A 23,865-nucleotide genomic window follows, 5' to 3' on the forward strand; every position below is an offset into this window, starting at 1 on the left:
TTGCCAGTAAATGACAAATACACTGGTTTTACTCCATGTCTGAAGCTATTTCAGGGGGTAAACCATCTACATCTTGAAATCAATTTCAGTTAAGAAGGAGTCATTTGCAAAGACACCTCCATGTGCAAAGGGGTCCAGAAAATAGTTGCAGCTACTGATTTGAAAACTAAATCAAATTTTCAAGTACTCTAAAAGTTTCCAGAATTCTAACGTACCAAGTTCTCAAAGCTCATTGCTAATGATCTCAGTGGGTGCATAGCAAAGATCAATTTATAACATCATTATTTCCAAATAAATAAGGTAAGGAGATCCATATCTGTACACAAGCTTTACCTTTCTCCTGATGGGAAAGTGCTGTAAAGGAGCTGCACAGTGACTGTGGAGTGGAATTATGTGGGCTGATTGAGAACACAGTCAGGGGCTGGCAGACTGGTGCAAAATTCTTCCAAGTCTTCTGTAACATGTCTACAACATAAAGCTGGGGATTTGCATTGTAGTTCCCTGCATAACATGTGCAGGTCCAACAGACCCATAATTCTGAAGTCTAGAAGTCTTTTATGCTGTTTAGGCTTTAGATGTTATATCTTAATGCTTCTCCTGTGTCGCAGTTCCTTTGTCCTCAGCTACTTCATTAAAATTAGGGCTGAGTATTGCAAAGTTCTGTCTGAGTCATAGGCTGCAGTCCAGTATCCTGAATTCATGAAAGTCCCTTTAAAATGTGTTGCTTTTGTTAGTACAGTCTTCAAGGGCCTCAGTCTTGTGGTATCTAGGAACCTTTGAATTGGGTATATGCAGCCAGTTTATACCCATTTCCTGATATGCCAAAATCACCCTTTAGCTTAAACAGCTCTAGTCCAATATATTAATAAATGGGAATCAAATCCTCTATTAATCTTCATTTTGCTGCACTGAACAACTCAAGCTCTTTACACTTTTTTTTTTTTTTTTTTTTTTTGTAAAAGACAATTTCTTTTTCTCCTTCCCAAGTTTTGTTTTTCTATCCTCATTCCCAAGTAGCCCTTTTTTTTAGGTCAAACTTGTTACATTTCATTTGTACTCATTCTCCTTTCTGAGATCACTGTTTTCCTTGACTTTCCTTCCTATCAATTGTCCTGTATGTTTAGTTACCATTCACATATGTGCACTTATATACGCATTAGCAGCATTCTGGCCTTGGGAGATGAAAATTCAAGATAAAAGATTTCCTTCCTCATCCTGAGAAAGATGGATTTAGAGAGAGACATGGCAACCTTCAAATATTTTAAGCACTGCAGGAAAAAAAGAATTTATTACTGGTCTGAGTTCAGTATTGACCCTGCTTTGAGCAGGAGGCTGGACTAGATGGTCTCCTGAGGTCTCTTCCCACCTGAATTATCCTGTAGTTCCATGATGTTGTAAAATATGTTCTGCTCCACACCCACTGGAGGTGGTGCAAGATGTAATGACAAAAAATGCAGCAACAAAGGTTTAAGTCAGACATCAGAAAAAAATATATAGTTTTCAGGAGATTGTCTCATTATCTCATTAAAGGTCATTACCAATGGATTAGAGAAACACCTATTGGGAACAGTGTAGTGGTTCCTGCCTTGGAGAAATGGTCCTTTGAGTTCTTCTCCAGTCTCCTGTTCTACAGTTCAGTGAAATTTTGGGGTGGGGGTAAGCAAAGAGGGGATACTGGGGACAGGTGAGGAGACTTCATGTGCTGGGATAGACTGACATAATGAGCAAGTAAATTCAGTCCTGGTGCGAATCTCTTCCCCTGATACGTAAAAGTATCTACATCTTCTGGCTGACCCTGAAGGGCTGCTTTGCTTCCTAACTTTTTATGGTAAAATGGAGGTTTCTTACAAATACATTCATGAAAATATACCAACTGTGAGTAGCTTTTCTGCGAGGTCAGAGAAGCTTAAGTCTGTCTTATAAATAGCTTGGATCTTATTTTTCTTTCAGATCTTTGGTATTGCCACTTGAAGAAAGATTAGAAATGGATTCATTTTGTATGCCTGGCTATAGCACGAATTTCAAGTATCCATTCTAATCCATCAGTGTTGACAACTATGTTCTTATTTGCTCTTTTTCTTACGCTGATTCTTTGCTCATGTCTAGACAGACGTCTGCATCTGTGTCACTTTCTAAATATATTGAGCACTCTGTTGCTCTTGTCTCTGCTTTTGCTTAACAAAAAACCCTAGAAAACTGGGGAAGAAATGAAATGTAAACTTCTGGTTTTCTCTGTAAGATGAAATCTGTGTTTTCCTCTGTAAACTGAAATCCATAGAATAAAATACCCATGTACATATATTTTTAAAGAATCTCTGTATTATTAGGTAAGACTTTTATTTGATGCTTCATATAGCTGCTAAAGTCAAATATATGGAAATCATAAGGACCTCTGGAGGTCTGTAGTCCAGCCTGCCACTCAAAACAGAGATAGCTTTAAAGTTAGCTTATGTTGCTCGGGGCTTTGGCCATTTGAGTTTCAAAAGTCCCCAAGGATGATGTTTCCATGTCCTTTCTGTGCACTCTGACCTGGTACCGTATCACTTGTGGGGAAGAACTTTCTGCTGATGTCCAAATGGAGTTTACTGTTTTGCTGTCTGGCATTTCTGCAGTGGTCATCCAAAGGATGTTAGAGAGTATATGTGCATGTGCCCTCATATCATAAAGAAAAACTCATGGAGTATTTTTTTTTAATACATTTCACTGTGTTTTTCAAAGGCTAGTTCCAAAGGCAAAATGACACCACTACTCTCTGCCTAGACCATTTATGTCTTCTCATATGCTATAATATTGTTGTGTACTTAGAAATAAGTTGTTGCCGCTAATTTTTCTTAATATCTGCCTTGGGAACAATCACCTTTTGTCATTCACCAAGTGGAGGTATGAATGAGTCACCATTAGGAAGGTAAGAGTGCAAATACACAATACAAAAACTATTCCATGGGCACTGTAGTCATGCTTTTACCCCATGCTAAATGCACAATAGCTTACTCCTCAGTGTAAGCAAGGTCGAGTGACCTTCCAATTACTGCAAGATACCACATTTACTGTGGGATGTCATTGTACATTACCGATTACCAAGGAATACCTGATATGATAGAAGATTTTCCTGTTCTGATAAGGAGTTCATCTGGTCATTCACATGTCTTGCTTGTGCAAGACGAGGTCTCATTATCTACAAGGCTACATGTCTCTGGAGATTTTTAGTGCACTTGCCATCTGCTGATTTTCCTCTGAGGAGGAATTAACAAGATGTATAAAATGAGTCCAGTTCATGGCCCTTTCTTGTTACAGTCTTCTCTTTGTTTCTCAGGTATTGACATGTTGTAGCATGTTTCCTGTGTTTCTCTGACCTGTCAAAGGCCCACGTCAAATTCTGGCCCTTCGAATTGCAGAAAATTGTCGTGTTCTCATTTGCTGTATTGCTCCTAAATTTATGGATTAGACTTTGGACACTGGCTTTCTTAAATGCTTAGGGCGGGCTTGAGTTAGATGAGGAGAACCCTACAGCAACATGAAAACAGCAAAAAGATGCTTTGAGAAATGGGTGACCTGTAGCAGCAGCAGGCGTTCTATGTGGTCAGGGCAAAATGTGCTCTGGGGCTTCTCCCAGTGCCAGGTAGTTCCCACTGCCTGTAGCTAGGTCTGCATGAAAGCTCATCTGTCCCTTAGATAAATCAGTGAAATGGGCTGTCACTTATCCTGTCTGTTAATCTATGTTGCCTCTTCCAAACTGGACTGAAATGTCATTGATTCCAGTCTTGTTGATATTAAGGTGACTTCTAAACCATCCACTTCAGCTTTTCCCTAGGATTAGCTTTGGCCAATAATTTTTTCTCTCTAAATACTAGAACAGCACAATAAAACAGCTCAAGTCCTAACCCAGCTTTACAAATAAGTCTCAAGGATGAGTCAGCACCTTATTATTTACAGGTTTCTATTTCTGGAGTTATTTGGGATGAGAGGGGGGATGATAACATGGTCAAGACAGTAGTCTAGGATTCAGCAGACATGCATTCAGTCTGCTGTCCTACACAGAGCTGCTGTCTGGCCATCGGCTGGTCACTTATGACTAGAGTTTCTGTTGAGGTGTTGAAAACCTGTGGATTTTTACCCATGTAAGGTGTTAGTTATGAACTTCCCAATAACAAGCTAGTGATACCAGAGTTTCCTTAATTGATAGGAAAGCTGTACAGGTGAATACATAAAAAACATGCAAGTTCTAGATGGAAGGATTGGAGCCATCCCTAACATCTTTTCAGTTATATTGGCACTGAAGAGAAAATAGGCATCTAACGTAATGATTTATAACTTTGGTTCATGTGTGAACAAGATATTTTGGCTGTACATGCACGTCAGAGGGAACAACACAGTTGCTTGCTATGTTTGTCTGAAAAGTAACTGCGTTTTCTAACCATCTTCTTCATCATTTCACTTGTGCTGTTGCGGAATCTATTGCCTTTTATTTGCTATGAAACTATCCAGGGTTTTGAGGATCTATTTTGTATTCTTACTTACAGCAAGTTTTATTTTAACATTTAAATGGGAATAGCTTTGCTTCGGTGTGTACAGCTGAGGCACATTAAAATGAGACGCTTAATTTTATCTGATTCTGACATGGATGTGACATAATTAAAGTCTGAGTCTCTGGAGAGATTTGCCCATTTGTGCATTTTGCCAGCCAGTGCAAAACTCCCTTTATCTGAGTTTTTTTCGTGGGGCTTAGATAATGTGGGTGCTTGTACAAGTGCATAGTCATTCTCATCGATACAAGAAAGATTTGCCTGGGCTAGTGTCTTCCTCCTGTGCTTTTGGTTTGATTTTTGTTACCAATCTTTGTTTGTTTGTTTGTTCTTTTTTTTTAGGATTTTGAATCCTTTTTCTCTGCTAAAGAAGAAAATATTATTTATTCATTCCTGGGTCTTGCTCCTCCTCCAGGCGTAAAGGTATGCACTGCTGTCCTTCCATGGGGGCCATTTATTTGATTTTAATAAAAGATGGAGATAGATAGTGACGCAGCATGTCAAATAAGGAGCAGTGACAAGCATTACATTAGATGCTGGTGCAGCCAAGTGTTCTTAAAGGAAAAAAAAATAAGTAGCTGGTTCAGTAAATACTAGAAAATACTTCTCTCTTCCCTTCTATCACTGCAGGCTTGTTACCATGCCTCCAGCTGAAGATTTTTTATGTTGTTGTTATTGACAAAGCAGTATTTTATCACGTTCAGCTATAAATGATGCAAAATTTCCTAATGCAATGTATGGGTTGTTTTAATTATTATACAAGAAACATTCTCTTCTCCCTGACTGCATCAAACCTTGAGCAAACAGGGTTTGTACTGGCTTCCAGCAGAGGGGCTGGGGTGTGGGGCCCTTCCATCCCCTGTGGTTACACACAAAGGGGCACTGTGAGGTTTGCTCCCCCTGCCCCTTGAGGAGATCTCTTAAAGTCTTATCCAGAATGTCACAAAGTCCCTTTGGCAAACCTTCCTGTTGTTCTCCATGCACTGTATTTTGACAATGTTCTAGTGTATTTCTGGTAAAAGGAAAATATTTTTTTTGTCTTTTTTTTTTTTTCCCTTCAGCAGAAGTAAGGTGTTTTATCTTTAACAGAGCCTTCTTCTAATCAGAAGTTTTATAGCTGAGAGCATTACAGCTCTCATATCCTAACGTCAGGTTACATGATAATCAAATGTTGCCATCTTTAACGTGGGTGATTCAACAAAAGAAATGAATCAAGAGAGCGATAAGCCAGAACGATAGCAGAGATCTCTGCTGCACTGTGGTGACCTGGCTGAAGAAGTGCCCTGGAGCATGAGATCTGCTTTCTGGTCCAACTCTGCTGCCAACTGTGCAGCAACATTGAGTAAAAACACTGTTGTACATGTCTCTGTTTTTGCTCTTCTGTAAAAGCAGAGTGAAAAAGGAGACTTTGCTAAGTGCTTTGCGAGTTAGAGTTGAAGAGATACCCAGGGGAGAGCCACGGTTGCTATAAATGTCTTTGACGCTGATTCCCTGTGTGATAAGGAGCAAGTGATTTAAACTTTCTGCTTCAGCTGTGCCATCTCCCACCAAGGGAAACAAAAATTACTCGCCTACCTCACAAGGGTCTTGTGAGAATTCATTTAATTAACATCCACAAAGCCATGAAAGGCTTAAAGGACTACATGTATTACATATTATAATCATCATAAAAGATATATGGAGAATCAATGAGACAAAGAAAATTACATTTTTCCATCTTCCCACTTCATGTATTATCTACTCCTTCGTGCAAGGTTCTGTTAGATAGTGTGTCTATGAAGCAAAGTAGCAATTTTTTAGAATTCATTCATTCCCAGCTGTCAGCAGAGGCTATTACAGTTTCTACTTCCTGACAACTTTGTAAATGTTGAAAATAATATGCTCTATACGTTCTGCTGAGCAGATAACTGTTAGTGCTATTGGTAGCAAGCAAATACAGTTTATGTTGATTAACTGCTGCATTGGTGTTGGTGAGGATTGTTTCAGTCCAGAAAATGGAAATAAGTGAGTGTTTTTTAAAAATCCATGTAAAGAGTAGAAGCATATTTACATCATCTCCCTTTTAGAATCTATTCCTGAATTCAAGAGACACATATAAGTGTTTTAGCATTTATTGCAGAGGTGTTTCTCAGCAGCTTCACTGCCTGACAGTCTGGCTGTGGTTTGTCATACAAATAACCTTGCTGCACTGCTTCTGCTTTCCTTTCATTAGGCTGTGAATTCAACCTTAGCATGGAGTACAAAGGATGGCTCGTGACATTGATTTCCAGCAGCATGAATCTGGAATAATAAGTCAGGTGTGGAAAAGATGGTGATGATGACACATGACAGGGCTTCCAACTAATATCTTCTTAAATAATTGTATTTTGTTTCTGGAACGTGGTGGTAATTTATAAAATACGCAAACTATAAAGCATGGAAACACCACAGTGCAGTCAGTAAGCATTTGCTTTCTAGTATTTTTTATCTCACTGAGTCATTATAAAAAAATAATATGAAGCTGACAATGTGTTTTATACTCTTGCCTCAGGAGATTCTTCTTCCTACTCCATCCAGCTTTTGTCTCATATTGCACTAGCAGTAGAGAAGCTCTTTAATGACCATGAAGATGTTTCACAGCACAACCCACTAGCATCCTGACCCAGGGCTATTTTAGAAGTATTTTCTAGAGCAAGCAGAGGAACTTTTTGCTGCTACCTCAGCAAATTATAACTTTCCAACAAAATACTTCTTGGTAAATTAATTGCCATGTTAACCTGCTGAGTGCAAAATACATGTTTCAATTTTGCAAATTCACATTTTTGTAGCCCTGGATTCTCTCTGGTTTAGGTGTCTATGACATGTGATCAGATCTAGTTGACCAGGCTTTACATTGAAGTGTTACTGCCTGGTATTGGAGCTCTGGTAGTGCCAGAGCCTAGTGTGCAAACTGATCTGCACTTACAGGCTGAGTCTGACATGTCCAGGACACATCAAAGAGCAGACTAACTGTAAGACACATGTGAAGAAGCTCTGAATACACACAGATATGAAGATCCTTCTTAGATCTGCAGCACACATGCAAAATAGTCTTCATGCACTTATTTAAGTATCCTATTACTTACAAAAAAACACTGTAATTGTTTCATTAAGAAATAGCAAATCAACATCAAAGCTAATCAGGCTGGCTGGGAAACAGGCTGAGGGGCAGCTCCCAAAATAGGGACCTGCTCCTCCCTGCAGCCGGGTTTGTTTGGACCTCTGCTAAGAGATCTGGTCAGGTACCACCATACAGATGGACAACTGCTGTGGCCGTCACTGTGTTCTTGGATGCAATACAATGAAACATTTAGATGCCTGGATGACATATGGAAACTTCTGCAGATCTTGGTGGAAGTGCCCAAGATCTAAATGCTGTTTGTTTAGAACACTGTGGGAGTTGGGCAAAGGTCTTCACACTTTTTTTCCTATATACCAAATACGGTTTTGTCATTAAAGGATGCTATGTGGCCATAAAACTCAGTGACACTACAGGAAATCAGTTGTTGGTTTTGGTATTTCAGAAAGGATCAATTAGCTCACATCATCCTCTCTCTCCTGTTGCCTCCTCCTCATACTAGTTATCATATTTTCTACAACATCATTTAACAGGGGTGAGTTGCACGGTTTTCTATGCCTAAGAGAAGAAGAGGGCATAGTGTTTGTGTTAATAGGTTCTTTAGTCTATTAATATTAAAAACCTTCTCACCTGAAGGAATATCTGATCTTAGATACTTCTAACTTCTCAATGTGTTCCATGGCACACTGGGATTTAAAGGACAGCTACACTTTGTGCCTGACCCAAAGATCACTCAAATTAGTGACAGATTTCTACATGATCCTATTTAATCTTGGATTAGTGGCACGAATGGTGAACAATGGTGAATGTGCCAACAGTATACACATGTACATAGGGTCAGGTGTGTCAGTTTCAACTGCCCCCAAAGTTGGGTATGTTTCTTTTTGAAGCCCCCATCATTTTTTAGGCTTAGTCTGAGACTGTTCTCAACATTCTTGAAAATATTCTGAAATACTGGTCTTGTGTGAACGTCCCATTAGTAGCTTTGGCTACACCGCTGGTTTCCTGAAATGACACAGGTACATTGTTCTACAAATGAGATGTCTGTTACTTAAACTAAGATGTCAAACAGAATGCTGCATCATTATACCTTCTGAGTATCTTGGCAAGGTTTGAATGCAGGTAACTAATTACTTTTTATTCTGAGGAACAAAAAGGTTTTTTTGACAACTTTATTAACTACAGTGGAATACTGTCTCCATTTCCCAGAAGTCCAGAGAGACAGTAGCTTGTAGCAAGATCATTTATTGCTCTCTGAAGCTGATTTATTTGAGCTGAGGATCCATTTTCAAATCTCGTATATACCCAAGTCCTTAATCTTAGTATTCTTGGTCTTAATATTCATGATCTTGACATCCCCAAATCCATAGATACTTGAGCTTTAGCCTTTTAGTTGAAGAAGTCTTCTACTAATTTAAAATATGTGCATTTTATTTAAAGGAAAAGTAACTGGTCAGCCAAACTTTATGAATGGAACATCATTTTAAAAATCAAATTTTGTGTTGCTATGTAGGGCTAGTGTAACAATGCTATTCCAAATATCACAGTTCTCCATATAATCAACAAGGAGTCTGTATGTGTGTGTGCGTGTATACTGGCTGATAACACACTGCTTCTAGAGTTGAGCTCTTTCAGCCACAACTTTTCTTGCCTTATGCTCTGAGTAAGTATGTGATTCATCTAAGATAGTTTTACACAATAGGCATATTTTAATTAGAATGCCACTTTACTTTTATGTATTTTATGTATCTGCCAAAAATATTGAGTATGTGTATTTTAAAATGGAATGTTAAGATACATGCTGAAAATAAATATCTAACCAATTCAGTTTTCTTGAACACGATAATTTTCATTTTAGGAATTGCTACAAAGTAAGTATGTGTAAGGACGTTATCACTTGCTTAAGGAAACAATGTATAAACACAATGTTGCACAAGAGAATTTCAATGTATGTCTGTGTTACTACAAGTTTTAATCCTCAAATATTCTGGTATCTTGTGAGAGAAAAGCAAGATGTAAATTAAGCCGAACAAATGTCTCTGTAGATCTATTTTTAATATCGATGCCACCAGCATCAGAGTGCAGTGAACCCACAGTTTTATGTGTACTTGACATCAGAATTGCAGAAAAAGTGGTCTCTTCTCCTTCCTCTGGCTCCTTCTGCTCACTGCCAGCTGCTCATTCCTCTCCCCAAGCATCCTCCACATGCTGGCAAAAACATTAATGCAGCTGCATAACGGAGTGTGCAAATTGTGTGAGATAGAAATGTTTTTATTTCTAAAGCTTGAGTCTTGATCAGCCTCCTGCTCCAGCTCACCAGGCAGCAGGCACAGGCTTTTGCTGCCAGGAAGGCAGGGCAGCTCTGGGAAGGGCTGCTGGGGGAGTGATGCTGGCTGCCGAATTTTTGTCGTTGTTGTTGTTGTTATTCTCTGGGAGAGGAAGGGGAACTTATGAACCTATGTGCTCACTCTCTTTTCATTACAAGTTCTTTACCTATAAAGCATATTTTCCATGATTTCAGGAGAAAATTGCCAAAAGGGCACCAAGTCTTACAGACAGTGAAATTTCAGGAAAAAGCTAAAATTGCAGAAGTATTTTGTACATCTTCACTCCGTTGTGATATCTGCTTCCAAACATTCCTGACTTTCTATCATTTTTGTGCCCATCCAGCAGAGCATCTCAGCAGGAAGGCATGACTTATATTGCACACCACATCATGGGACAAACGTCCCGGAGTCAGTGCTCGCCCAAGTCTGCTCTGAGGCTAAAAGCCAGGTAGCTATGCTAGTGTAATGCTTCTGTAGGCCAAGTACACTGCCTGAAGAAATCATATGTGATGAGGACACTGGAGGAGGACTTGTGAAGCTTGAAGAACAGGGGATCATGACTGGAGGCTTTTGTTTAACTGTAGAGACAAATGAAACTACGGAAAAGGAGAATAAAACCCAAACCAGCCAGGTGGATGAGTTGTAAGGACTTGGTCACAGGGTTGATAAAGGAGCTCGTCTTCTATCCGGAACATGTTTCTCTGGCTGAAAATTGTAGGATTTAGGATGACACAGGACAGGACCTCCCCTGAATCTAATTCTCTGTTGCTGGAGGCAACCACATCAGACAGCACCTTTCAGAAGTGTTCAGATTCCCTTTTAATGAATTAGGTCCTTAGCCTCTGCTTTTCTATTAGAAAGATCTTCAAAAATGTCATGCTGCTGATTAGAAATTTTATTTACAGCTGATTTGTATGCATTTTGCATCTACCTCAGTGCTCTTCCTCATCCTATCCCTCCCTGATGTTTACTCTGGTCTATTTTTAGAGAGCTGTCATATCCCCTCACAGCATTACTTTCAATAGATTAAAGTAATGAAGCTTTTTTTGTCACCATTTCATAAGACAAGCTCTCCACTCCCTCAGATATTCCTGCAGCCTCCCAGGGCACCTGTTCCAGTCTGAATTTCTCTTTCTTGAGCCTGAGTGACTGGAATGGTACAGAGCGATCTAGAGGAGGTTTCACCTTGGCCTTATACAATGACATTAAAAATTGCTTTCAGCTCTACCAGCTCTACCTCACCTCATATGTCTGAAGTTCACATTTATTACCTTTGTCACCATCGCATCACATTCGTGGCTCAGTTATTCTGTGATTATTTAAATACATCCATCTTTTTCTTCTTCGATGATCACCAACTAACAAGCTCTCAAAATGCAGTAGAAATATCTGTTTCTAATCTCTGTCTCAGAACTGCCTGTCCCAAATAATGTGACTTTGCACTTCATCCTATTTCTGTTATTCCACTTGAGGCCATACAGGTGTCCTTTTATCTGACACAGTGTGTGATCCACTGTGACCTTTCACAGCTACCTGGCTGCAAGTGCAATAGGACCTAAAATAAAGAGCCTGCTAGGATGTGATTGTTCATGGTGCTGGAATAAATAGATTTGCTAGATATGTGTGTGAGTTGAGGAACAGTTTCCTGATGATTTTAAACAAGAAAGCTAAAAGACTATGAATGAAATCCTCTATTCAGTTTTTCTGTAGCTTCTTGATGAAGTTAAATTGGAATGCATGCTGTCAAAAAAGTCTCTCTTTTTTTTTCTGAAGCCAGAATGTGCCATCAGAGTGAGCATCAGTTTCTATTAAACTTTACACGGAAAAGTTAGAGAATCTACTATGCTCTGAAGAGGAAGAAGTACTTGAATTCATGTTTTCCCTACACAAAACCCATGCATTTACCAGCAGATCAACATGCCAACAAGTGTTCCTTTCACAGGAAAATGTCTAAAAGTATATATTCATTTGAGTGCTGAAGTGAAATTAGAAAAATGTCTCCCAAAACAGTCAAGAGTTTTCTAGAAATAAGTTGTTGTTTATGTGCCATGAGGCTGACAATGACCTCTCCTTTGCTGTCAGGAGAATGAAAAATCCGATGCCACAGACAAAAATGAAACACACACGGAAGACAAGGCAGAGGAAGGGCCTCATGAAGGGGCTGATGAAGGGGCTCATGAAGAGGCTCAGTCTGCTCAGTCACCATCAGAAGATCAACAGGTAATTTTTCCCTTTTCCCCTTGTGATATGAAGGTTTTACCTGTGCTAAGAGTATGAAACATAAACCCACAGCCCCTCCTAGTGTGCCTCAGGGTGGGACGACTGATTTGCAGTGTGATCCTGCTTGTCTTTTGGATACACTTTATTTGACATTATGGTGATATGAAACCTAGATAAAACTCCAGGGAAATTTGCTCCGAATCTTTGAATCTTGAATAACAGGAGTTGTCTTTATTTAACAGCTCTTTTTGCCTCTTGTTACCAAGCACCTTTTTTTTGTTTGTTTATGTTCATTTGGAACCAAACTCTAGATATGGAGAATAATTTAGGAGTAGACATCTGAGTCCTATCTGTGTGGGAAAATTTGCTGCTATCCGTGACCAGCATCTGAAGTGCTCAGAAATCTATCTGTTAATGTTTGTTGTCACGTACCAGCATTGACTGCTGTTGCAGCAAGCCAGGTCTGACAGTGTCTTCTCCAAGTCATGCAGAAACCCCTGGGCAGTACAGAAACGAAGACCGTTGTTATCCTTTCTGGCTGCATCACGGTCTGATATTACAGTCACATGGGCAGATCACAAACTACAGTGCCAAAGGTTCTTGAAAGGAGCCATCTGAGTTCCTTTAATTCCATGGTATAATATCCTGCAGTTAGCCAACATCAGTGAAGTCCTTGTTGTTGAAGGGTAGATGGATCCTGCAAAAGGGGCTCATTCTGTTACGTGCTGGTCTCTTCCTCAGTGGGATGTTTATGTTACTGGACAGGTTCTAGACCCAGTAGACACTAAGCAGAAATGGATCCTGTGTCTGGAGATAGGGATCCAGCTGCTTTATTTCTCCTGCTGCTCTGACACTTTGGCATTTAAAGATGGGTTTATTTTGATGCTGCAGTGTCAGGTGACTCTCTTCCCAAAAAGTCAGGCCTACTGCTGGATCAAGGACTTACACTTGTTTTTTTCTGTGGTTTGGAGATCTGATGGTCCCAGTGGAATACCTGTCACAAATGCATAATCTCTTTCACTAAAGACCAAAACGATTTTGTTTTTCCCATCTAGCTGTGAGGTTTTGCCAGAGGAAACAGCTCTCTGTAAGCCTTTCCCATTACCCTTTTTAACAATGACTGAACCAGACGTTGTTAGGCTGGAAAAGCACCCTTTTACATAGCCCCATGCAAGTCTAACACGCTGGCAAGTCCCATTTAATATTTTAAAATGGCGAGGAGGAGAGACAGTCCTCAGTGGGAACTGAAATTTCTCCTTAAATTATATCCAAGCACTTTTCATGACTCTAGAAATATCAGCTGGCTTGTGAGTGCCATCACATGCCTTTTTCCTCAGCTCTGAAGAGAAGCCCCGCATAAAACTGCAGTGCATCCCCTGGCTGGATTAGGTTACTTGCCATTCTGGCTGGCCGTCTGCTGTAATGTTCTTCAAATGAGAACAGAATGCTGGAACATGTCTGCAAATGTGTCAAGCAGCTGTGTATGAGAGGTTTTGTAATGACATAATGCAATACCACTCCTATGCAACAAGTACCTTGCTCCGTTTCTCACAGAATGGATGGAGCCTCTAAGTGGAAAATATATTCTCCTTCAGTTTTACAGGGAGGGGAGTGCCAGAGGAGAAAGCAGCAGGCAAGATAGTGTGTTTGAACAGGTTCTTCTGTGGTTATGAGGGCATAAAATATGCTTAGTCTTACAAATCCTCCCCTTTCACCTGCACAGTCTTGGCAGTGTTAAAATGATCTTACATAAGGAGGAGAAAAGTCTTCCTGAAATCATCCAACTGATACTCAGCTTCATGGTGTCAAGTGTATATTGGCTCCTGGGGGAATAATAAAAGCACTGTTTTCTGTTCCTGTCTCACTCGTACTCACCATTGCAGGCAGCAAGGTACCAGTGGCTCCTGCTAGGGATGCACGAAAAACATTTTTCACCCTCTTCCACCACCCATTTCCCATGTCACCTGGGACAAATCACTTCAGTGATGTGGCATCTGTCCACCTTGCCACAGTTCATCCCAATCATCGCTTCTGCTGGGAGGGCATGAATCATTCTGTAGAAATTCTGGTATTCTCATTGACTACAAACAGCACACAAAGGACAAGTTTAGATGAGAAGAATGACTCTGAGGCAGCTGCAGTGAGAGGAATTCCACCTTTTGTTTCTATCTCATTTTATCCTTATGAAAGAAAATTAGAATAACATTTCCTTACCTGGCCAGGACTTTCTGAAGTTAAGTACATTTAAAGAATGTCAGATTGCCATTGGAGTATCTTCACTGGATGTTAGGTCCTAAAAGATATATGTAGTATCAACACAGTGTTTTCAGTATTTCACTCTCTTCCTCTTATTCTGCAGCCCAGCACATCTTGTTTGAGTGCTTGGTCAGACTGAATACATGTTTTCCAAGTGCTCCCCATCCCGTGGCTTTTTTTCTTCTAGCTTGTTAGGAGCTGGCTTCTGTAAACTGGGTTCTGAAAGGGTGACCTTTTTCTCAGTGGCCCACTGTGTTTGGCAGCCAAACAAATTGCATCTTTTGAACAGTAGTCAGGTCTCTTTTAGAGCATCAACTTACACTTTTGACAAACCCTCAAATCAAAATGCCATAATTCAAACATCATAGTTTTATGTTCTGCTTCTGCATTAATATACTAGTGGGAATCTAGTATTGGAATTTTGGCCTTATTTAGCACTCAGTTTCAAACCAGCTTAAAAACGACTCTCTGATGCAGGGTGTAAAAAGCCAGCTCTTCTCCAGTGATTTGCCAGAGAAATGCCAGTGCTATGGAAAAATTCTAGAAGAATCTTGGCAAATTAAAGATATCTCAATCTTTGCCAGTGATCAGAAGACAGATAACAAAATAAACTGTGGGTGTCTCAATTGTGGAGCTTCACAGAGGGTCCTGGACTCCAGAAGGCTCCTCTAGTGCCTCAGTAGCAGGAATGGCAGCTGATGGTCAATGTGGGGGCTGCAGCCCTCCCCTACTTCTTCTGCTCCCCTCACTGGGGGATACGGGAGTCCAGAAGCTCCAGCTTTTTGTCTCAGGCTGGTACGACCCTGAGGAAACCAGCGACAGACCCCAGCCTTCAGAGAAAAAAATATCTTAAGTCAGCAGCTGCCTTCTGGAAGGGGCAGGGATGAGGGCATAGTGTGAGGGCACAGTGTGACAGGTTGTTCTTCACACATCTCATGTTGGCTGCCTGGGCTTCCACAACTCCACCCCCTTGTTCACACAAGCCCGGAGCAGATGCTGAAGTAGAAAGTCCCTCACACAGATCCATTAGTAAGTAACAGGAACAGCTTCCAGCCTGGGGCAGCAAGGGACATCTGCCCTAGCATTTATTTAGATTATGGAATTTTTATTCACCTTAAACCTGTTGCATACTTTCCTTCCCTAATCGCTTCATCAAGCTTATCCTTGACTTCCTCCTAATCTTTTTTTTTTCATTCCTAATTCTCATCCTCTGAGAGAGAATGCTGGGGAACCATTTCATTTGGATATAGTATCCCTTTTTCTTGCTTTGTCCCTTTGTTTTTGAGGAAAAGACTGTGACCTTCTCTGCATGTGGCACAGCAAGGGCTCTGCTGGTCACTAAGTGGGATGGTAACAATTTTTCTTTATTTTTACTATCTGATTTTAACTTCAGATTTTAGCCTGGGGGTTAGGATATTTTGTAAGTAGTGTCCCAGTTAAATCAATTTGCAGTACAGATCAGGCTCACTTCAGGGCAGAATTATTTTAGAAATTTGTTAAAATATTGTACTATAATGCAAGTCTGAATCCTGTCTCAGCAATTCACCAGGCCATGTACAAACCCTGGCACTGCAACTCAACTTCCTTATCTCAACTCATTCTCTGCAAACTCCTGTCAACCACTCATGCCTTCTGCATGGTACTATTCCATTTGCCCTTTCTCTGGGATTTTCTGTAAGATTAGCTCTTCTCTCCAATAACCAGCTTGGTGTCAAACATTAAAGTGTATTCACTGCGTATTTATATATATTTTTTGTCTTTTATCTCTCTTTTCTCCATCATTTTTGCTCAAACTAGTCTAAAACCAGCTTATATGGTTTATATTATTTCTTGTCCTCCGGCACTGTTGAGCCAAGGCATCTGTTCCAGCCAACAACAGTTAACAGATTGCAAACCGCATTCTGACTGATGATATATAACATGGATAAGTCTCTGTATAATTCTGTTTTAACTTTCATTTTGCAGATCAGATAGTTACCAAAAAATAATAAAAAAAAAATCCCACCTGAAAAAAACTAAACAAAATCCCTGCCCAAATGCTTGTTTGCCAATGAAGCAGATTTAATTTGAAGTAACTGAGGAAAAGGGAGCTGTATTTAATGATTTTATAGCCCTTTTTCAAAGTAAAAGCTTAGCTTAAATGTGCTTTGTGAGTTAATCTGGAGGATATTATCTCAAAATAAGTCTACTAAACTCCACATAATTTTCCTGAATTCAGTGTTTAATTTCTGCTGTGTTTTGCCTGTATGACCTTGGATATTCTGTCTTTTAAACATTTTGTTTTATATCTTTTATGTAGGAAAACAAGGAAGAACATGAAGCAACAGGGGTATAGTATATTTTAACATTTTGCTTTCATCTTTTGTTGGTGTGCATTTAATTCCTTTTCAGGTTCATATCTTCCCTCAGAAGTTAGTAAATTTTTATTCATGAAACTAAATGTTCTAGTGTTCTATTCTGCTGGAGGTAATTATTGGTCATTTCATTGTCTTATTGTTTGGGAACAAAGATAGGCCTTCCATCATTAAAAACTGTAAATGGAAGAACAATTCTTTAACAAATTCTTTAATCAAATTTTCCAAAGACTCTCAAGGCAACTGTATCTTTGACAATTGCTAACGAACACCGTGCTGGTTACGTTTTTAGTGTTGTGAGTGTGAAAGAGTAATTCTGAAAATTTAGGCAATTCTGCCTATATGGGAAATATTTTCCTTGCCAGAATTTGTAAGACCCTTATATGTTTTTCTGCTTTGGCCAGCATTGCAAGTTTATGCTTCGAATATTTCTTCATCGCTCCCAGTGAAACTAATGATTACTTTATGCTATTTTCCACTGCCAACCTGCAATTAAATAGAGGGTACATTCACATCTTCCCATAGCCAAGCTGCAATGCATGCGTGTATATGTGTGTATACATGCATGTATACATTTGTATACATACACATACCCGCTGCCAGAGCTGCACATTGTGGACCTGGCAGCTGAAACGTAGCTCTTTGTCCCATGGGCAAAGCCTGGGGGCTCCGGATGAGGCTGGCGAGGGTGTCTACGACTGGTTAGTGCACCCCGGCACTGCTAACAACTGCATCAAGCAAGAAAAATACCCATTTTTTCCTGTAAAAGGCAATTAACTTGGACTTTGAACCAAAGTTGTTAGTATCTGAGAGGTGTTGCTTGTCTATGGGCTTACCTGGCCCTGTTTCAAAGAACGCTAATGAAAGGCACCTTTCCAGGTGGAAGATGCTGAAAGAGACGATATTCCTCTTTTAATCCAGCTGACCTCTGTGACATTCTTATCACATTTCTGGTTTTGTAGGGATGACCCCTCATTGCAATGATTTTGCCTGAAAAACAAAGATTCAGACCAAGAATCTGATTATCTCAGGTTCATTCCCATGCACATGTTTAAAAAGGATTTTACTAGAGTGACTCGGATGTGACTCATAGAGACAGTGTGTGTCTGTGAGGAAAACGTAAGGTCTGTGCTGCTCCTATACTAACTGCGGTCCAGACTGAAAACAAATTCTGTATTCTTTGATTGGTTGATTATGCCAGGAAGAAATTCCATAACTTTTTCAGTCTAGATAGTACACAGAAGTATGACATTTTGAGATAAAGCTTGCTTATACACACAGAAGGAATGCCTTTGAATGAGAGTTTGCTGGAAGAGAATGAGCAGAGAAGCCTACAAGGCAATTTTTGGTTGTTTTTCAGAGTAGGATTACACTTTAAAGCTTCATTTCCTAGGTTTTAGAAGATAATAAACACAGATTGTCAGCTGTGTTACTTAAACACTAGCTTGCAGATAACTTCCTTTGGCTGACTGAAGCAAAGGTCTATTGTCTTTAAATTGTGCCATTTCTCCTACATGAAAGAGAGAAATAAGAACTTCTGAAACAGATACAACACTGACTCCAAATGATTTTTAGGTTATTTAAGAATCTAGTTCCTATGCCATGAATCTTGACCTGTTTATTGCTCCAATAAAGTGTATAATTAAAAATACCAAACTTTTGTAATATTTACACATATTTCATATACTCATTTAGATCTTGAACATCTTTTTACAGCTTAACCATGTACCTTGTTCTGGCCTCTCTAAGAAGAGGGTTCTTATAGTCCAGCACTTGCCTATTAACTCCACAAAGCTAGAGCCCTGGCATAGTGAGATTAGAAGCTCTATACATTGCTCCTCTGTTCTGTTTTTTAAGCTCTAATAATATTGCATTTACTAGAAACATAGCAGTTACAGAAGCAGAGCTCTACATTTCAAGACTGGTTATTTTCTCTTCAATTCCTACTTGATAAATACAACTATTTTCTATAAAAAAGGAAGAAGAAGAAAATCAGGAAGAGGAAGAAGAAAAGCAGGAAGAGGGAGAAGAAAACGAAGAGGTGGAGGAGCAAGAAGAGTCTTAGTACACTTCCCTTTGACATATTCTTTCTTGAACAGGTTTTCAGGTAACTATTAAGATATCCAGTACAGTTTCTAAATGTTCGTAAAGTAACGTAAACCGGAAAATTTTGTACATATTGTTGTTATATGCAATGACAAGAATGGAAAGAACATAGCAAAGCCGAAAATGGTATTATGCATTTGGCACATAATAGTGAGTCAGACCTATTGCCCTTAATGAGCTTGTTAGTTCTCCCCATTTTTGTGGCACCAGTGAATCTGACTTTTCTACATAGCTGTCTCTGTGATTCTGATATTCACCAAGTATTGCCAGGCCCCATTCCCCATCAGTCTTACAACCTTCACCTCACTGCCAGGCTTCTGCTATCTGCTTTGGGCATATTCCTTAGAATTGTCCTATGGGAGCCCCCACCTCTCTGCTGTGTCCCCGAAATACGAGCAGTGCCAAGAGCAACCAGCTTGCTGTGTGCTGCTTGAGTGATCTCTATACATGCACAAAGTGGCCAGCTGATGCACTAAAAGTAAACTTAACTGTTAGACTCTTGGCAGCTTCTCTTTCATCTGGGATAAGAATTCGTCCCTCTCCTTTCTTACTCAGCTACTGATTTCACTGAAACTTTTAGGACTTTCATGTCTCAAATGAAAACCTCTCTCAAATTTAATTGAAATGTTAAAAAAATATTATCCTGAAGTGGAGAGGAGCCTGATCAGAAATACAACACACTGTAAAATCACTCTGATTGCCTTAGAAACTTGTTCAAATATGGCTTTAAAACCTCAAAACAAGGAGCCTCTGGGAGGCAGAATTTGTGCCTGTATAGATTTACGAGCATCCAGCATTCCTCAGGTTTTGTCAGCATGTGGTTTCGAATGTTATTTTCAGGTTTTCTTCATCTTCCTACTGTCTTTTCTCCTCCGCACAGAAATAAAGATCAGACAACCACTTACTAAGGAAAAACCATTAACCTGCAAGAAACTTGTAGTTTTCAGTAGATTTTCCCATGGGTGGCAGGACTCCCTCCTGATTGCATACACAGGGTGTGATATGCTCTTTCTAGAACCTGTGTGATTGCCAGCTAACTCTGCCTCTGAAGTAGTTGCCATAGGTTTCACCAACCGTATGCTGACGTGGAGACCCAGGGTCCCAACAGAACAGAAAGTCCATCACTTCCTTCACACTACCTCTCCCAAATCTGGGTTCCTTTGTTGCATAGGAATTAATTCATCCCAATGTTGCCCCATGTTCAGACATGCAAAATCACAGGAGTACTGAGTTCTAATCTAATTTTCCTTATTTTTGTTCAGGAAGCACAAGCTGGAGCAGCCCTGCCAAAGAAAATAAAATCACTCTCTCAAGCAAACCATCACTACCTTTCATGCCTGTAGACTTAGGAACATATAAATATATAACAGAACAAAGACACCACTTTGACCTATCTGTGGCCTTTATATATATATTTGTTATTCCAGTTGCTTGTTATATATCTGACTGATGATATTTCAGTAGATTGTTATATGTTGGAATGGTATTGTCCATGTCACATTTAGTTTGTAAGCTCTTCAGGGCAGGAACCATGTCTTTCTCCATGTTTATATATTGCCAAACACATTGCTGCCACTCAACAGATAACTGCACTCACACAAGTGATGTATTCAGAGAAAAAGAAATTCAGCACTGAAAACTGCAAAGAGGCTTCCTGTATACAAGCTATGTGAGTCACTTCTCCCTCAGCTGGCTTTTGAAAATGATTGAGATTTCCATTGTACAGCAGTTTAAATAAATGAGTTTTCTGTCATATCTGTTCTTTGTCTGCAAGAGCATTAATTTAACCCTAGCAAGCTGTGCTAAGATCTGTAAAGTTAAATTTTCTCTGCCATTACAGTTGTAGGCTGTGCAAAGCCCTTCACCTTGTTCCTCCATGGTCCTGCTGGTGTTTCTGGTGTTGTGTGTAAGAGTCCAACATGCAGATACAGAACCTACATTGAAGGCAACCGATGTCCCAGTCCCTTCTACTGAAGCATTGTCAGTCTTCATGGATACATTCGTATTCACTGGGCCAGGAAAAATTAATACATGTTCATGCTGTAGCTGAGGAGGAAAGAGCTTGGATTTCAGTCTCTTGTCCAATTAATTTTTATAAGATTTATAGAAACTGCTTATAGAGGAAGGCAGAGGATGAAGAATGCTAATTGCCAAAGTAGTCCGTAGCTTCATAGACAAAATAATCTCCAAAGGAACCACAAGTTTATGTTTAACTCTGATCGAGAACAGTCTGGATTTTCAAGCTCAGATCTCCTATATTGAGAGCACTTGAACAATAGCTGAACAAATAAAATGAAAGAAAAAATTGTGGAGGTTTCCTGAATGGGTGCATTTTTTTGGTCATGCTACATCTAAAGTTGCAATTGTTGGGAGAAGATGGATGGGGACGCAGCACTCTTTAGGCTGTTCTTATGCTCATACGTGATGCCGAGCTCAGAGCTGGCAGGTCCAGCCGAGGGAAGGATGTTGGAGTCCTTGCTTCCAGCTCACCAAAATCATCACCTCAACATGCAGCAGCCCTGCAAGACCCAGGAAAGTGCTGGGCAGGATGCAGGATGACGACATGAACTTTGCTGCCATGTAAAGCCTTGATGAGTTGATTGAGCACTTTCTGCAGTCTGGTCTCTGCTGCTCAAAGAAGATGTTGTGGCACAGAGATACAGAGAAGACAACAATTAGAGAGAATGAAACAGCTGTTCTGTGAGGAGACTGAAAACTCTCTTCAATTTGGAAAGGAAGCCAAGGCATTTACAAAAATCATAAAGGCCATGAGTAAGATGAATGCAGAGCTGTTAGTCAAAAATCCTGCAATACTATAACGAAAATTAGTATATGTTGGAACGATAAAGGACTCAGCACTCCGATTCAATGTGAATCACGCCAAAGCCATTTATTACAGACACATGTCTCCTTATATACGCAACTATTCTCTAATCACGAATCCACGCTCCAAGCATGGATTCGCTAAATGAGTATCATGGGCAGTCCACACGCTGGAGCCCCACCGATGATAGGTCCGACGACTCACGCCATGCTGAGGCCCTGTTAGTGAAGAAACGCCCCTCTTTCTCACAGTAGATTCTGTTCTCAGCATCTCAAAGTGGCCTTGAGATTCCTTTGGGCCTGACTAATTCAACAACATATCTCCTTCTAACGAAACCCCTTCACAAGTATACACAGCTAGTATATGCAATGAAATTAGTAGATCAGCTTAAAAGGGACAAAGTATTTTTTTATATGATGGGTCAGAAACTTCTGGAATTTCTTGTTCACAGGATGTTACAGGGACTGACAGTGTCAAGATGCCCAAGAAGATATTGGGCAATGTCAGGAACAGGAGGTTCGTAAGGGGTTACTACAGCCTGTAATGTGTCCACCAGTGTCCCTAATCCAATGGATTGTGGATGCTGGGGGCAGAAGACATCGAATACAGCAGACTTGCTGTCCCTAAATAGCATTGCCCATTTCTACTTTCTGGGTACCAGGTAAGGTGAGACACTGATCTAACCATTTCTTATGTTCCTGCAGGTGATTACTCTTCCCGGGAAAAATCTTCCCCATCTTGCAAGCAGCTGAATTGGGGTGCCAGTCATCGCTGCAGTAGTTTTGAGCAAAAGCCTAGACTTTTGAGGGTGGTAGACAAAATGAAAACAGAACTGTTAATGACTCTGGAAAAGCGGTAAATCCAGCACAGTGAGCACGTGTTGTGCAATGGCCAGCATGTTTGTAGAAGCCTTGACATATCCCTTGGGCTGCCTGAGCTTCACACAGATGATGAACCCCAGGTTCTGTTGTGCAGAACAAAGAGTCTGAGAGTAGTCGGTACGTCAGGCAGGGCCACAGGCTTTGGGCTTGAAACAAAAACACCACACCTCACGTATTCAGGTATTACTTGTTAAGGCAGAAATATGGCAACCATCTTCTCAAGAGGGTATAATCTGGAAAGCCCGTCCGGGAATGTGAGGAATGCTAAGCCTCCCGTAGAGGAGTGACGCACTCCCCTGGTCTTCAACTGGTGACTGAGGTTGTGCTCAGTGTGTGGTAAAAAAGCAAACGGGATAGCGGATGGTCCTACTCACAGCACAGCTCCTTGGTGCCTGCCTTGGGACAATGCTCTCCAGCATCTGCTGATCATCTTTTCTGCCAGACAAAAGGAGGTTGTGAGTATGCGAAGGATAAACTGAAAGCTGACCACTGCTCGGTGATTTTAGCCATCACACTAATTCTGCTTACATAAGCTTAATACTTTCTGCAGTAATTTAGTGTGACTAGGAAAAGAATTAAGTCTCTTCTAGTACAGCACAGCAGCACAAATATGTGAACTATTTGCATTTGAAAACATCCTGTCTGCATTTTTACATAATTTGTATTTTACTGGGAGAAAACAACTGCAGTTAGTTAAATGGATGCACCCGGTACCTGATATTTCACTTGCTTCAAGAAACTGAGGATGCAAAATTATTCCAGTGCACCACAGTTAGACACAAAAGAGCGCACAGCTTTTTGTGGCACTTTGGTATGTAAAGTATTTTCTTGGATAATTGATGCTAGGAGCTTCTAATATACTGAAACAAGCTAAAAATAGAAAGGCTTCAAGCTATGTTTCACAGAGATCCATATATATCATGGGATGGTGGCTGTTTGCACTTTAAAGTGACTGTCAAGTTTGACAGACTGCTGAAGTGTAAAAGAAACCACTATATTTATCATGACAAAGCAACTAAATAGATGAGGCTAGTCAATGGCTTGTTTTCTAGGAAAAGAAATATTAGGAGCTTCATTCTACTACTGGTAAGGCAGGGTTTTGAATAACAGGTCCAGAAGATGACCTGTGCTGTGCTCTCTCTTGTATGAAAGCAATTTTGAGTCAACAAATTGTGTAGGAGGTTTTCTCCTAAGAAAACTCTAAGGGAAATTCATTGGAGAGAAATTAAACTGTTGACTAGTTTTGCCAGTACAGCACTAGCTTCTGGTCAGTGTCT

At 40.1% G+C, this 23,865-nt stretch overlaps 2 protein-coding genes across 6 annotated transcripts in view; both read left to right on the top strand.

Moving 5' to 3' along the window:
- Positions 1-20,638, top strand: part of SH3BGR (SH3 domain binding glutamate rich protein) — a 28,426-nt gene extending 7,788 nt beyond the window's left edge. For 2 of the 3 annotated variants that reach the window (XM_065861899.2, XM_071811205.1), the window contains 5 exons: positions 4,866-4,946; positions 12,030-12,167; positions 16,723-16,752; positions 18,756-18,884; positions 20,146-20,638. In XM_065861899.2, coding sequence (XP_065717971.1) covers positions 4,866-4,946; positions 12,030-12,167; positions 16,723-16,752; positions 18,756-18,842 — 336 coding nt within the window. In that variant the 3' untranslated portion in view covers positions 18,843-18,884; positions 20,146-20,638. The remainder of the gene's footprint in view (positions 1-4,865; positions 4,947-12,029; positions 12,168-16,722; positions 16,753-18,755; positions 18,885-20,145) is intronic. The other variant, XM_071811203.1, reaches the window with a different exon arrangement.
- A 2,029-nt stretch (positions 20,639-22,667) lies between these two features.
- Positions 22,668-23,865, top strand: part of B3GALT5 (beta-1,3-galactosyltransferase 5) — a 35,447-nt gene continuing 34,249 nt past the window's right edge. For 2 of the 3 annotated variants that reach the window (XM_071811215.1, XM_065861768.2), the window contains exon 1: positions 22,668-23,043. The gene's annotated coding sequence lies outside the window, so the exon portion shown is untranslated. The remainder of the gene's footprint in view (positions 23,044-23,865) is intronic. The other variant, XM_071811229.1, reaches the window with a different exon arrangement.

Source organism: Patagioenas fasciata, chromosome 1, assembly GCF_037038585.1.
Source record: "Patagioenas fasciata isolate bPatFas1 chromosome 1, bPatFas1.hap1, whole genome shotgun sequence".
NCBI classification, from domain to species: domain Eukaryota; kingdom Metazoa; phylum Chordata; class Aves; order Columbiformes; family Columbidae; genus Patagioenas; species Patagioenas fasciata.